Genomic DNA, 15,947 nt, shown 5'->3' on the forward strand with positions numbered 1-15,947 from the left:
AGAGGCCTCGTTGTAGCGTTTGGAATGTTTTCATGTCTTTGACACTCTGGATATGACATACTTAGACTGAGGTTATTGGTTCTTAAAGAGAACAAATATTGCATGGCAGAAAGAGGGTGTGTGTGTTGGGGTGGTGGGGGTGGTGTATTTGAGTTTGGATAGGGGGTAGGGGTGTGCGTGTGCGCACACATCTGGACTGCAGCTGTGCAGCTGAGTTTCAAAGCCGCTTTTGGAATGTTCAACTTTAATGTGAAATACATCTTTCCAGGACATGTTAAGTGCTCTTCTAACTGGAGAGCTTTTAGCAGGCCTCTCGGGTTATCCTTACACTGTGAAAGGAGCCTCCTTGTAACTTAATATACATTCGAATACACTGCGTCTCCCTGAATTGTCGGGTTTCATAGCCGTAGCCATAATATGGAGACGGTGGGGTCCTTGGTTGTGCCCGAATGGTGAAGACATGCCTCCTAGCTGTCACACCCCCCCCAGACTCTCACTGTCTCGCTAGCGGTCCATCTGGTCATGTTTTCATAGGGTGTTCTATATCACACCTCTCAATATCACCACTACGGCACACGACTGTAACCCAATAGTGGAAAAACATTCAGCCCTAATGTTTTGGAGTGTTAGGATTAGTGATTAGTTTTTTTTGTGAATGTTGTGCGTAAGGCATCCATATTTGAGACTTGCATTGAGAATGAAGATGAGAATTAAAGGAACACTAGGTGATATTTTTAGCTTAGTATTACAGCTTCAAAATCACTGTGATGCTTCACTGACTTGTAAAAGGGAGAATAAAGCATTTGTCCTTGCTACTACAGGCTCAGCATAGCAAAAACTGCACTATGTAACTTTTGGAGGAGGGTAGGAAACCACCCCTTCCCACCACACTTGATTTCAAGACAGTGCTGTAAAAATTAATTACACTCTGTAACTGTAAGGGGAGCCTGGACTGCACAGATTGGGTAAAATGCAGAGAACAAATTCCTCTGTGTGCAAGCATAGTGGCCAATAACGTGATTCTAATTCTATACCTAGAGTGGGCAAGATCGGATCCGTTGGCAGTGTGTTTCACTTGATATATTTGTTTGTGTGTGTTTGTGTTCAGATGGCATCCCTCGCTCTGTGCTGAAGGACTGGAGGAAGGTGAAGAAGCTGAAGCAGACGGGAGAGTCGTTCCTGCAGGACGACGCATGCTCCGAGATCGGGCCCAACCTGCAGAAGTGCCGCGAGTGCCGGTCCATCCGAACCAAGAAAGGAGAAGAACCTGCTCACTCACCAGTATTCTGCCGCTTCTACTATTTCCGCCGGTGAGAAATACTGACCCCAGGAATGAGACGGCTCTATCACCATGAAAAATACAGCTTGCTTGCGGCTTATAAAGTTGCACGATACCTTTAAACTTTAGCTTTAATCGGGCATTAAATACTGTCTGGACCCTCAACGACCCTGACACTGAATCTCTGGATTTGGAATGCCTCCCTTGTGTCTACGCTCAGTGTCCACTGAATCAGCTCCATTGACCATACTTTTGAGAACTTTGTAGTTCTCTGCTGTGTCTGATCCAGTCCTCCCAATGCAACACACAAACCATTGCTGGTTGGGTTTTCACCCAGCAGTGCAGTTCATTGTGAGCTTGAACTGTCAGTCATTGTTTAAAAAGCTTGTCAGTGCAGACACACACTCGAGACCAGCCACCTGTTACATCAATAAGAGGCGTATGAGCACCGGATCAATGAGCCTTTATTCCACCCCAGAGAGCAGGAGTCGAGTCCAGACACAGCCTGTTAGAGCCTTAGAAATCCTCACCGTCCTGCCGGCTCCGGGGCCAGGAGACTCGCCCTCCATTTTCCGAATGTACTATTAATTTATTTATTTTTTTCCTCTCATTGCTGAAGCGCTCTCTGCTCGTCTTTAATCCTCTAACAGGAGCCTGAGCGGAGGGGAAATCTGTCAAAGAGGATTTTCTCCATTACTTAATCGCACTCAGTGGCAGCCCTGGTCAGCGGAGCTCGCCGCGTCGCCATTCCCACATCGCTCCGCATCAGGCGACTTTTGTCCGGGGCTGACGGCTCGTTTGGTTTCGTAACGTGATTTAGCTGATCGCTAAAGCCCTGCACAGATGAGGGCGGGGTGAGAAAAAGAGGGTTTAAGACCTGTTTGGAAAAAAGCTTTCTCCCTCAATAAGAATGCACATGCATGATAGGACAAATGGTTGAACAAATGGAGATGCATGTTTGGTGTATCTGTCCAAATGGAGTTTGGTGTGTTCTCCCTGTGTCCGCGTGGGTTTCCTCCCATGGTCCAAAAACACAAGTTGGTAGGTGAACTGGCGACTTTGCAATGGACTGACTGGGCTCCGGACCCACCGTGACCCTGAACTGGACAAGTGGTTATAGACAATAAATGAATTATATTTGTAAATAAGTTAGTAAAATTAATTTCTAAATAAATGTAATAATATAATTAATAATATATAAAAGCCTTTAGAGTTTAAGGGGTTAACAAATAGCTCAAAGTAAGCGACATATGAGATGAATTTGGGTGTTCATAAATTAGAATAAGCAAACACATCCATAACACAACACAGGTGTCCAAACACACACACACACACACACACACACACACACACACCAGCTCATTTAAATCCAATAGTTTTCTCTAATTACGCTTTTAAAGCTCAGAGTTGCTTTGGGGGAAGGAAGTGAACTCTAATTGCACTTTCTTTTTCTCCTTTCCTCCCCCCCTCCTTCATCCCCTATTCCCCCCTCCTCTCGCACTCTCTCCTCTTCTCCACAGCCTCTCCTACAGTAAAAACGGAGTGATCCGGATCGATGGCTTTTCCTCGCCTGACCAGCACGACGAGGAAGCGCTGAGCCTTTGGACTCCAGACGCGTATGAGGAAAACGACCTGGACTTGGAGACCTCCAAATACATCCTCAGCTACATCGGAGACAAGTTCTGCCAGCTGGTCATGAGCGAGAACACTGCAGCCACGTGGATAAAGAAAGACGGTAAATGAGGCTTTGAGTTCCGGATCTCTATTTGTAACGCGTCAGCCTCCTTCCTCTTTCATTATGGTGGTCTTACACAGACTAACGGCAGGATGTGACCTCTCTTTAACTCCGTAATCTCTCAGAGACCGATATAAATGAATCCTTCACTGGCAGAATTACATATTAAGTACTATTTAAGATGGATTAGTTTGACTGAGGGAATGTCATTTCTGGAGGATTTGACTAGCCAGTTCATACAGGATGAAGTATCTTTGCTGTTTCTTTAGGTCTCAGACAGTAAAGTGCATCAGTAACAACACAGAGTATAGCTGTGTTTATTACTAGGGCTTATGTTTTTCAGACAGAACTGCTTTTACTAGAAGAGTTCCAGCCTCAGAGAGTTACAGAAATGTGGGTTACCAAACAATGTGTATAAAATACAGATTAAAAGTGTTGTAAACTGCATGGAACCTACACGACTGGAACCAGGTACTTTTTTACGTCCCTGCTCACGCCGGGTTCCATCCGAGCTGAGTAGGTACTAAATCGTGACGTGTAAACCCTGCAGAATACTTATTGGCCAGAAGAGACATGTGATTCACCACAAAATGCAGAGCTCCAACACAAACCGCTGTTTGTAAGATCTCTTACATATTTATTTTTATCGGACTCCAAACAGCAGCTCGTAACTTTAACTCGTGGTGTTATGAAGAGGTTAAAACGCTCCCTGGGTCGGTGGCCGATAAAAATCTCCAGCGAAAGCTGAACGTGCAACAACGAAAACTGACCTGTGAGAACTGGAGCTCGGAGCAGTGTTCAGTCCAAAAAACAAACACAACACGTAAATATACAATGAGTAAACAGCTCCTATATTTACCGCTGTTGTGGTTTGCAAAGCCTGTGATTCCCATTAGAGACTGGGTTTTGCAACGTCACCGACTCCATTTCATGGGGGAACTGTGCTAGTGAGCCGAGCCGTGCCGAGTAGAGCCTTGCAGTGGATAAGCACCTGCACTTTACTTGTGGTCCTGTTACTGATGTGCTATAAATATTTGAAACCCTCTTGAGACAAGGATGAGGATTATTCCAGTCTGACTCTTTTGTCTTTTAACACTGAAAAAAGGAGCAGAGCTCCAGTGGTCTGCTCTGTGAATGTGTGTTTTCATCTGAGCCCTGTTTGCTTTGCCTTGCAGCCAAGATTGCGTGGAAGCGGGCGGTGAGGGGGGTGAGGGAGAGTTGTGATGCATGCGAAGCCACACTGTTCAACATCCACTGGGTCTGCCAGAAATGCGGATTTGTGGTGTGCTTGGATTGCTACAAGGCGAAGGAGAGGAAGAGTTCCAAAGGTCAGTCACCATTTTGATATTCATGTTTCTTTTTCTTTTGGGCCACAGCAACCAGCCAGATGTACTGTACGTTCAGTGTCAGTAGTGAGTTGGTTACTGAGCTTGTGGCTTGTTACCTGAGTCGTACCCCACGCTGGACACAAATTGGCATCTACACCATTCCTCAACTCACGGCCATTGAGTTCTGACCAAATATAAGTGGTGGCGATCCCTCTGAAAATGTGTGGGATTTTTTTTTTCTTTCTCCCAAGAACTAACCCAGAAATATTAATTTATTCATTATTTCATTCCCACATTTTATGTTGTGGCCTTCTTCCATTTAAGAATTACAGAGGATACCATTCTCTTGGGAACTTTCAGTGTAGCAGATATTTTTTGTAGCCACCTTCAGATCTCTGCCTCCACACAGTCCTCTCTCTCTCTGAGCTCTACAGGCAGTTCTTTCCTCCTCATGCCGTGCTTTTATGCAGGTGTCTATAATCAAATTAATTTACCCCACGTGTAGAATCATCTCAAAGATGATCAAGAATAATGGGAGGCCCCACGAGCTAAATTTCAACTGTCATAGCATACTTTTTCCTTAATAATAAATAAAATTCTGGATTTTTAAAAAGATTCTCTCCAGAAAGCTGTTTATGATATTCTTTACGTCCTTCACATTTGCATAAAATTAAGACTGTTATTACCACACTTACTTCCTCTCCCAGAATACTCCATGCACAACTCATCACTGCCTCCATAGAAAGAAATGAACGGCAAATTGCTTTGATGTAAAGAATTCTGAATTGGAACACACACACACACACACACACACACACATAGTGCTGTGTAATCTGTCCTCCTGTCTGCTCTGCTCTTCTCCAGCCTTCTTTTTTCTTTTACTTCCAGTAAAAACATCATCCTCATACCCTCTCTCAGATTCCTCCACAGCAGTGTGTGTGTGTGTGTCTGTGTGTGTGTGTGTGTGAAGTCAACTCAATCAGAAGCCCCCGCAGTGCCGTGTCATTAAACCCTGCTGTGCTTTCTGCTGAGTCATGCTCATGTTCGGCTGCTTTTCCGTCTCTGAATGCCTTGTGTTTATGTTAAACAGTAAACACAGAGGCTTCTCCACTCCACCGCAGCCCATGGAGAGCGCCTGCGTCTGCGCTGCTGCATTTAACCATTGCTCATGTTTTTTTTTCCTCTCTTTTGAAGAAAGCTGTCACTGATTTCCTCATGTGAGTAATGTTCCTTTTCATTGTTCCACAGACAAAGAGCTGTACGTCTGGCTGAAGTGCGTCAAGGGACAGCCGCACGATCACAAGCACTTGATGCCAACGCAGATTATTCCAGGAATGGGTATGAAATCATTGTTTTTATAACCCCCCCCTTCTCTCTCTTCCCCATCCCACCCCATTTACCTTGTCTTCAGAACACGCAGCTCTTCCTTTTAAAGGCGCCGTCTTTGTTGTTATTCATTTATTTATTTACTCAATTTACTTTAACTTGACCATTTCCTACCGTTTCTGTACCGAAAATAAAACTGCCAGCTATTGTGTTCCATATAAAACTGTGTCTGATCTACATTGGAATATAAACTGCTGTTAAATTGAAGTTTAAAGGAACAGTTGGTAGTATTTTTAACTTAAACTCACTGCTTCAAAATCTTTTTGATACTCCAGGACTTCTCTGGGCCCCCCTTAATTTCAGGACAGTGCTTTAGAAATGAATTAATCTCTGCAACTGTTGGGTGGTGGTGGTGGTGGGGGGGTAACAAAAGTACCAAACCTTACCTAGTGTTCCTTTAAGTTCAATGCATTTAAAAAGAACAAAAAACAAGTCACACAGTTGGACCTACTGCTAGCTAGCTGAACACAGACAAGCGTGGGTAAACACACACACACACACACACAACTACACCATCCCACCCACTTTTCCTCCTCTTTCCAAAGTCAAATGCCATAGATAAACAAGCCCTTGCCCAAAGTGGGCACCCTGAGAGCGTGGAACAAAGAGCCCAAAGAGCTTTGCGGGCCTCGGGGCATTCTTGACTCAGTGCCAGCAGTGCGCTGTATTTAGTTCACTCCTGATGTGTAGGCACATGCTGAACCCAGCGTTACAGAAACACAGTCCCATCCAATTGTCCCCCCCCCCCTCTCTCTCTGACTTCTCAGGCCATGCTTTTTGTCTGGAATTCATGTGTTTGTATTTAGGTGACTGAATGTGATGAGGCTTTATTGTGTTGTGTTAAGACTTTTGTGTGTGTGTGTTATTTGTGTGGCAGTATTGACAGACCTGGTCAACACCATGCACATGCTCAGGGAGAAGTATGGCATCAAAGCGCACTGCGCGTGTGTCAGCAACAAGAACATCCTTCACAACAAACTCCCATCCACCAACGGTGTCTCACAGGTCTGCGCCACTCTTCCAGTGCTCCAGTAATGCCCGAGTCTGAATGGGATTTAGCTTTATATATTAAGGGGGCACAATTATATTCTTACTTTTGGTAGTTTTTGGTTTGCTTTCCATGTTTAGATTTGACATATTTCAAGCTGAAATGGATATAGACAGCTATAAAGGCTTATTCGAACAAGTTTCAGTTGTCATAACACTCTGTAGCCTTTATTGTTTATGTATGTTAATGTCAGTTGTCATGAAAGTCTAATATTGGTGCCAAGAATGATCATTCAGTGATGATATCGCACAAAAAGTTGCAGGTTTTTAAAGGACTTGGAACTCAAAACACATGTAGGTACTGTTCCACAAGGGTGTGCTATTGTACTTTATATCAGTAACACATTGTTGTTTTATTTTTTAAAATGTATTATTATTACTTAAAGGAACACTAGGTACAGCTTCAAAATGATTGGGATGCTCCACTAAGCTGTAATGTGGAGAATAGGGCTTCTGTTATTGCTACTCCAGGCTTCACACTCCAGAAACTGCACTGTGTAACTTTTGGAGGAGGGTATTAAAATGAGACTACACTTATAAATGTTTATAAATGGCTAGAAATCTGTAAATTTTATGGTTATTAATAAGGTCATTAATAATGATAGAAATGTGAGTGACTGACCTTTTTTTGTTTAATCATCAGTGTCTAAAAAAGATGTTCTTATCAGTGGTTAATTGATTCAACTTGGTGGGTAATGGATTAAATTAACAAATAGGTGCTGAAGCTGACAGGGTTAATGTCGACTGATGGAAAGGACAGTGTAAGGTCAGTATCTGGTGAGATCTGAGGTTTAACAGTGTAGATGGATGTGGGTTCACTATTTGGCAAATAACAGGTCACTACCCTTTCTATCTATGTGTTATAACTGATTTTTAATGACTTCTATTGTGTTTACAACAGAATTAATAACATTATTAAACAGATTTTAAGCCATTTATTAATCTTTATAAGTGTAGTCTTATTCTGAAGTGGTACCAAATCTTACCTAATGTTTCTTTAAAACGTCTCCTGTTTTATTGGTGTTTAATGAATAAAGGAAATTAAAGAGAGGGATGAAATAATTTCTGTGGAATCCAAAGACCTAACAGCTATAATAATGTAAAGTTCAGTCCGTAATCGAACCTCTCTGATAGCCACCTCTCGCTCTTTGTGTGTTTCTTCCTGCAGGTGCTCCAAAATGTGCTGAACCACAGCAACAAGCTGTCCCTGTGCAAGCCTGAGGGAGGCCAGCACAACCAACCTCAGAAAGTGGAGGCAAACGGAGGCAGCAGCCCGGCCAGCGACACGAGTACGGACAGCAAACTCTCCCCTCCGCAGTCTCAGTCTTCATTGCACTTCCTCGCTGACCTGGCAGAGCAGAAGTCCCGCGAGGAGAAGAAAGGTACGCTCTTAGAAAAAAGGCGGTTTTAATTTTGTTTCCCTACAGGCCTTATACCTGTCTCATTGTCTCAGACACAGCAGTGCTGCTGGATTCTTTAAAGCCTGTGTCCACTCACTGCCCACTCAGTTAGACACACCTCCCTCGTCTGTCCGCCTCGTAGACGTCAGAGGCAGTAGCTCATCTGTCGTTGCACAGGTTTGTGTCGGTCGTCTTCTAGTCCTTCATCAGTGCACACAGGAGATGCTGGTGGCTGGATCATTTTGGTCGCTGGACTATTCTCAGTGCAGTAGTGATAATGAGGGCTTTGAAAAAACAAAGAATTGCTGCTGTGTCTGATCCACTCTACATCAGCACAACACACACAAACACACCACCACCACTGCACTGTGGTGTCCTTTAAGGGTTCTAATAAATGTAGAACAGGGTGAATATGCTGATGTATTAATTAATAGTTGATAGTTATCAAACGCTTTGGTAATCATGGTTATAATAAAATTTTTTAAATGATATTGTTTGTAAAAGTTGTACAGTGAATGAAAGGCTAAACCGGGTTGACTAATGGCAGCCGGGAACCAGAGACTGTGTGTGTGAATGTATGTGTGTATGAGAGTATGTGCGCACACTTGACAGGGAGCCAGACATCCACAAGTCTTGCATTTAGTGGTATACATTACTGCCGACTGTCTGCCACAGTCCAAAGAGCTCACCAGACCACATGTTTACCCAGCTCTTCAGCTGCTTTTACACACAGCACTGATAGAACTCAAATACAGCTCCGTTTAACAGGCTATTAGATATGAATTGAAGAAGGGCACCACTGACCATGCACTGACTCAAAGAAATGAGAGCGTCTTTAATATTTAATGTTTCTCAGCGTAGTTTATTCACTGATGAAATCAAAGTTTGTTTATATGAAATGGTTCAATGATTTTCATTAGAGCAGTGGTGTTGCAAATAAATGCCAATATTGTTTTATTTATTTATTTATTTATTTATTTAAAATACCTGGTGAAGCAGTTGTGAATCTTAAGAAATAAGTTTTATTTAAGGATTATTTTGCCTCAACGGTTACACAATGCTGTTTAAATGCCTAAAACTACTATGAAGCCAAAGTATTCGGTATCAGACCGCATATTCATTACTATTTTGCATATTAACATTAACTTTCTGTGAGATAATTATTTATTTATTAGACGTCTGGTTCCTATCTCCTCTGTTTCTCAAGAATGGAGCATTTCACACTGCAAGCCTCTCTCAATCTTTTGTCGACTTGTTAATCCTTGTATTCTGTGGAAATGTTAAAAATTGGTTAAAACTTCTCTTTTTACTGGTTGTGTTTAATGTATTTTTAAGTAGATAAATCAGACAGTGTCTTTACTCTAGCACTTGTCCCACGCACTGCGGGGTTTTTTCAACTTTTTCTATACTCTGACTCACTTAACTCAAATCGTCAGCTAATTATCGGTCTTTTCATGAGCTCAGTCAGGTAAAAAAACAGTGCGTAGGGCTTTGCACTCAATGCTCTGCTGTTATGAATCATCACAGTCTAAGACGATTAAATGGTTTTAAAAAGTAATGAAAATAAAAGAGAGGAATTGATGCAGCGTTTTTATAGATGTGCTCTGGTTATCATTTCCCCAGCAGATCTCTTTTTAATGGCTATGCTGCAATAGAAAAGTGTTGCGTTGTGCTGAGCCTTGTGTTTTACGGAGGCTGTTTCTGGTGTCTTTACAGAAAATAAGGAGTTCTGTGTGGGGAAGGTGAAGGAGGAGAAGGAGGTGGAGGCTCTGGAGGCGCTGCACTGTAAAGCCTCCTCTCTGGTAGCCAACAGCACTGAGCAGGGCTCCACTCTCAGAGACCTGCTGACCACCACGGCCGGGAAACTGCGCCTGGGCTCCACCGACGCCGGCATTGCCTTCGCTCCGGTTTACTCCACCGCAGCACAGGTCAAACTGCATCAGTGTTACTTTTACATAATATCACTCTTCATTTATTGTTTCCAAATTATTCTTTTGTCAAAGTCAAAAAGAAAGAAGACTGTATAGAACATTACTGTAGAGAACGATCCTTGACTAAATATAGCAAGGCTCCCGACGGACGTGTTTTACAGCATCGCCCCAAAGCTTTCTTTCAGACGTCTCAAACTCAAAATCACCTCAAGAGTCGTCTAAAACCATATTTACTTTTTAGATTATTAACATTATTACTGTTGAATTTATTTTTGAATTTTTATACTTCCATAATATTATCAGCTCTTTGGATTACCTCGACTTTGAGTGTTTTATATATTTATGACTAGTTAAGGACGAGTATTGGTAAGTTACACTGGTTTTTTAACCATAAAATTCACCTAAAATGTTTTTACTTTTACACCTAAAAGTACAAAACGGATCAAAACAATTCATTAGAACAAGTCTTTTGGTGAGAAATACACTCTTTAAAAACCACTCTGTCTGCATACAGGAAAACTATAATATAATATACGGTCATTTATGAACATGTATGGCATAACTCCAAAACACACTTAAACCTGGGTGTATGTGTATATTTATATATATAATGTAAGATTTCAAGAATAAAGTTTTAATATATTGAGGATAAATTGATAATTATCTTGAAATGAAAGACACTATCGGAACTGAAACCGTGTTCTGTAGCGATGCAGTGGGGTTTTCTGATAACTATTTGATTTCAGTTTTTAAAAACTGGAAAAGTGTTGGCTTTTCTGTCCTTTATAACATTTACTATGCTTTCTTTCGACCGGCTGGGTTTGTTTTTGTGGCTAAACCACAGTGTGTAATGTAAATACGTTTTTGAATCCAGTTCTTTTGGAGATTCAATACCTGCGCCTCCCTGTGAGAAGTTTTCCCGTGTGCTCACACACACACACACACTCTACCGTAAAACACAATGTAGATGTGCAAGAGGAATTATAGGTGTGTGCCAGTCCAACACGTCCATTCATATGGCCATTCCTCATATTATATGATGTTGTATTTATAGGCAACAGAAACCATTTTGCTGACACAGCTTTGACCCATTGGAAGAATACACTCTTTGTAAACACTACCTCCCCCTCTCAGAGCTGGGCCATGTCAGGTTTCTTATGCCAGGCTCGTGTTGTCTCCATGCAGACGGGGAAGAGTGGCCGCACCATGCCCAACATCCTGGATGACATCATCGCCTCCGTGGTGGAGAACAAGATCCCGGCCAATCGCGGCTCCAAGCTGAACCTGAAGTCGGAGCCGCAGGACGAGCCCAGGCCAGAGCGCAGGAAAACGGCAGAGGAAGCACCCAAACACCCCGACATCCCCCACTGCTGGCTCTACGACCGCAAGCTGCTCTGGCTCAAAGACCATCGCAACAGCAATAACTGGAAACTCTTCAGAGAGTGCTGGGGCAAGGGCCAGGTCAGTCACACTGCCGCCAACCACACAGAGCTGCCTCAGAGGAGCTCACATTTCAAAGTGATGGTTCAGTGGAAAGCATTCATACACTTTTCTCCTAAATGGTCTGTTATTATTTATGAAACATTCAGAAACACTGTAGCAGTTGGGCATCTTGAATCCTGATTTTTGGCGGCGTGTTGGTACGTTTTTGGAGTTTGTCTCGGTTGGAAGCAGCAGAGATTTTAAAACAAGTTTTTTTCCCCAAAAATATTTGATAAATATTTGAATAATGAATGGTATTTTCACAAAAATTTTAATCGTCCAGGCTCTTCAAAAACTAGACATTGCATTAGTTGACTGAGCTTTTGCTGTTTAAAAAAAAGGTATTTTCCTGTGTTATTTCATAAAAATTGTAGCATTTTACAGGAGAAATCAAAATTCACACCAAAAGGAAGTTAACTGAACTAGATTTTTAACAACATAACCTTTCATAACCTTCATTTTAAAGTGCAGCTGGTCTTTTCAGAAAGTGTAAAATCCAAAAATGGCCAAAATGGAGATATAAAGTAGAGTTCTGAAGTGAGGACACACTCTTCCTTTTTCCTTTCTTCTCTGTGGTGTCTGCCCCCTGCTGAGATTTGTAGCGCGTCAGCATTCTCTCTCTCTTTCTCTTTTCCTCTAAACCACCCCCCTCCCACCGAACTCCTCCTGCTCCATGCTTCAAAGTGACATTTATCGAGCTCTGCTCTCTGCGCCATGACTTTATGGCTCCACAGGAAGTGTACATCCCTAATAAAACAGGGGCTGTCCTGACGGAGCTCTGTGCTCTTTCCAGGCACAGCCAGCTGTCTGAGTGTGTCTGCTGTTGTCTCTGAGCAGCTGCTGTGTTTCCGTTCTTCAGGAAAGATGTTGCCATCGTGAGACAGTCAGCCTCTGAATGCAGGGGATGTGCACATGTATTATTTGAAATATATACAGGAGGGGTTTGATTGGGAGGCAGTGTTACATACAGCACTGTCACCGATAGCCAGCTCAGGGGTAAAGTCCACCACTTTGTCAGTGGTGGTAAATAGGGCCCAGAAGTTTCAATGGCTACAGCACATTTTATTTGCATATGTTTTAATGTGTTGTGTAAAATGTTTGTATCATTTTGTAAAATATTGAATTTCCTGAAACACAGCAGCTTCTCTGGGGAGTATTATCCTTACTGTAGCCATGAATGTATTTTTTAAAAGGCATTTTAGGCCAAAAATCGATCACTTTATTGATCCCAGAGGGAAAATCAAGTGTTAAAACAGCTCAGTAAAGAATATGAAAGATGTATAAGTGCGGTAGGACATAAAAACAAAGCTACAAGGAACTAATTGCAATAAAGCAATAGACTAAGAGTAAAAGATAGAAATAGCTTTGTAATTACAAAGATTACAATAAAATAAACAATACATTTATAATAAGTGACAATTGTTATATTATAGCGAACTAAAATAGCTTTTGTGTAATATAATGTTATAATTTATAATTCAAACATTTTTCCGCTCTTGTAATTATATGGTAAATGTTGCATAGTATTAAAAATGAAAGTCGTTATTTTCATTCATTCATTCATTATCTGTAAGCGCTTATCCAGTTCAGGGTCACGGTGGGTCCAGAGCCTATCTGGAATTACTGGGCGCAAGGCAGAAACACACACTGGAGGGGGCGCCAGTCCTTCGTAGGGCAACACACACACTCACACATTCTCTCACCAATCCACCTACCAACATGTGTTTTTATACCGTGGGAGGAAACCCACGCAGACACAGGGAGAACACACCACACTCCTCACAGACAGTCACCCGGAGGAAACCCACACAGACACAGAGAGAACACACCACACTCCTCAGAGACAGTCACCCGGAGGAAACCCACACAGACAGAGAGAACACACCACACTCCTCACAGACAGTCACCTGGAGGAAACCCACACAGACACAGGGAGAACACACCACACTCCCCACAGACAGTCACCCAGAGTGGGACTTGAACCCACAACCTTCAGGTCCCTGGAGCTGTGTGACTGCGGCACTAACCTGCTGCACCACCGTGCCGCCCATTTGTTATTTTATTCAACAAGTAACAAAAATTTATGTATTAATTTGCTATGTTCACAATTGCTAACCCCGAAATCACCATCTTTAAATCATCTAAATGAAATCTCACACTTACATTTTGAATACAATATTATCCCCAAGAAGAGAATGAATGCTGTTGCAGAGCTTTTTCCTGATGGAGCTCATAACAAATGCAGTGACAAATAATTCTCGCTTGCCATTTTTCAAATTTCATTCTTCATTTTTAGGTTCTTTTTTATTGAATAGAATAAAAAGTGTTTAATGTTTAATACAGTTATAAAATGACAAAAGCAGGACAAAGTTTGAATTTTACATCACAATTATATTTTACACAAAAACACTTTAAAACTTATTAGTACCCAACTATATTCACATCAGATCAGATCATGATTTATTATGATTTTATGTAGATTTCTATAAAGAATCGGGTTATATCATAACTTTTAGAATCGTAATTATAATATAATAATTATTATAATAATTGTGTACAATTCCATTTTTGTGACAAACTGACTGTTATATGTTGGCAGTTTGTTTGATGATGGCGCATATTTTACGTCCTCTTACAGTGACCATACTGTAATAGTTAAATTTTTTTTCCTCCCCTCCTGTTTGACCAGACTTCATATTTTCCACTGTGTGCGAAGCGAGCAGTCTGAGAGAGGTGCTGTGATCCTGGCTGTCATTAAAGCCTCATTTCCTCTGTGGTGTTTTTTTTCCAGCCCGTGCTCGTCTCAGGGGTGCACAAGAAGCTCAACGCCAACCTGTGGAAGGCTGAGTCTTTCAACCAGGAGTTCGCTGACCACCAGGGCGATCTGTTGAACTGCAAAGACGGAGTGGTGTCCAACTCAGGCATCAAAGAGTTCTGGGATGGCTTTGAGGACCTGACGAGTGAGTGCGCTGGAACTGACTTAGAGGAGGGGCATTTTCACAAGCATTGTTGCACACTCATGTGCTCCCAATTTTTCAGAGCCTTTTATTACATTCAGTGTGCTTTACTGGCATGATAAACAAAGCTAACTTTTTCCTATCAAAACTCATCTTAACAGTGACTTGTTTCTCTCCCTTCAGAGCGACCGAAAGTTAAAGATGGAGAGGCCATTGTGTACAGGCTGAAAGACTGGCCCTCAGGAGAGGAGTTCATGGCTCTGATGCCCTCCAGGTACATCCCAGCATTCAGAGTGTTATTGCAGTGAAAACTGAGATGCTTTAGCTCTTATTTTTGCTGTTAATCGGGCAAATTGTTTTCCAAATATTTATGTATATATTTCATTTTATAGACTTCATATTAAAGATTAACGATTCAAAGTAACAATGCAGTGTTATTCAGTCAATAGTACAGTGCAAGTTGGCGTTGTTTTGGAAGTAAAACCTGCTTCTAGCAAAACACCTATTATAGTATTTTGGTGCTTTTTCACCACATACGTCCGGTTCTACACACGACTCGGCTCAGCACGGCTCGGCTCGCTTTAAACTTGTCACTTTTCCACTGGCAGGGCTCCACTGTGAAATGGAGCCGCTGGCTTTTAAAACCACAACAGCGGCGGTGGTGAAGTTAGGCGCTGTTTACTTACTTTACTTGTTTTAGTTTTTGGGACTAAACACGGCTCCGCGCCCCAGTTCTCACAGATCAGTTTCACTTGTTGCACATTCGGCTTTCACTGGAAATTTCCGTGAAGGAGCATATAAAGCTGATTTTACAAGTGGCGGTTTGTGCTGGATTTGAATGAACTCATTTGAATGAACTGAATTCATTTCGTGGTGGTAGACGTCTCTCTGGCCAATCAGCACTCTGCCGGGTTTACACCATTCAGTACCTACTCAGCACGGTTGGAACCCGGAGCGAGCTGGGACAGAAAACTTACCAGGTTCCAGGGACCAGATACCAGATTTGGCCAGTGGTAACGCAAAAGAGCCATGCAGAGTCGAGTAGAGTCGTGTAGGTTCCATGCAGTGGAAAAGCACCATTTGTTACCCAGATAAAGAAAGCATGTCTGCGAATGTAACTAACTTTAACACTTGGTTTGTAGGTACGACGATCTGATGAAGAATCTTCCTCTGCCTGAGTATTCAGACCCAGAGGGGCATCTGAACCTGGCCTCCCACCTCCCCCCCTTCTTTGTCCGACCGGATCTGGGCCCTCGCCTCTGCTGCGCTTACGGTATCACAAATAGAAATGTTTATGCATGAGTTTACGTTGTCCACACTTGCACATACTCCCAGGTGCCTTGATTTACACATAGCATATGTAAAGGGTGCCTCAGACTACAGCCCGGTGTAAAGGACCAGA

General features: G+C 42.3%; 1 protein-coding gene across 4 annotated transcripts in view; it reads left to right on the forward strand.

The window, feature by feature from the left end:
- Positions 1-15,947, forward strand: part of jmjd1cb (jumonji domain containing 1Cb) — a 183,765-nt gene that overhangs the window by 160,145 nt on the left and 7,673 nt on the right. For all 4 annotated transcript variants that reach the window (XM_066664894.1, XM_066664896.1, XM_066664895.1 and 1 more), the window contains 11 exons: positions 1,109-1,310; positions 2,800-3,014; positions 4,190-4,342; positions 5,591-5,680; positions 6,606-6,733; positions 7,944-8,157; positions 9,892-10,103; positions 11,292-11,567; positions 14,380-14,548; positions 14,729-14,819; positions 15,688-15,818. In XM_066664894.1, the coding sequence (XP_066520991.1) occupies positions 1,109-1,310; positions 2,800-3,014; positions 4,190-4,342; positions 5,591-5,680; positions 6,606-6,733; positions 7,944-8,157; positions 9,892-10,103; positions 11,292-11,567; positions 14,380-14,548; positions 14,729-14,819; positions 15,688-15,818 (1,881 nt within the window). The remainder of the gene's footprint in view (positions 1-1,108; positions 1,311-2,799; positions 3,015-4,189; positions 4,343-5,590; positions 5,681-6,605; positions 6,734-7,943; positions 8,158-9,891; positions 10,104-11,291; positions 11,568-14,379; positions 14,549-14,728; positions 14,820-15,687; positions 15,819-15,947) is intronic.

This window comes from Hoplias malabaricus, chromosome 3 (genome assembly GCF_029633855.1).
Source record: "Hoplias malabaricus isolate fHopMal1 chromosome 3, fHopMal1.hap1, whole genome shotgun sequence".
NCBI lineage: Eukaryota > Metazoa > Chordata > Actinopteri > Characiformes > Erythrinidae > Hoplias > Hoplias malabaricus.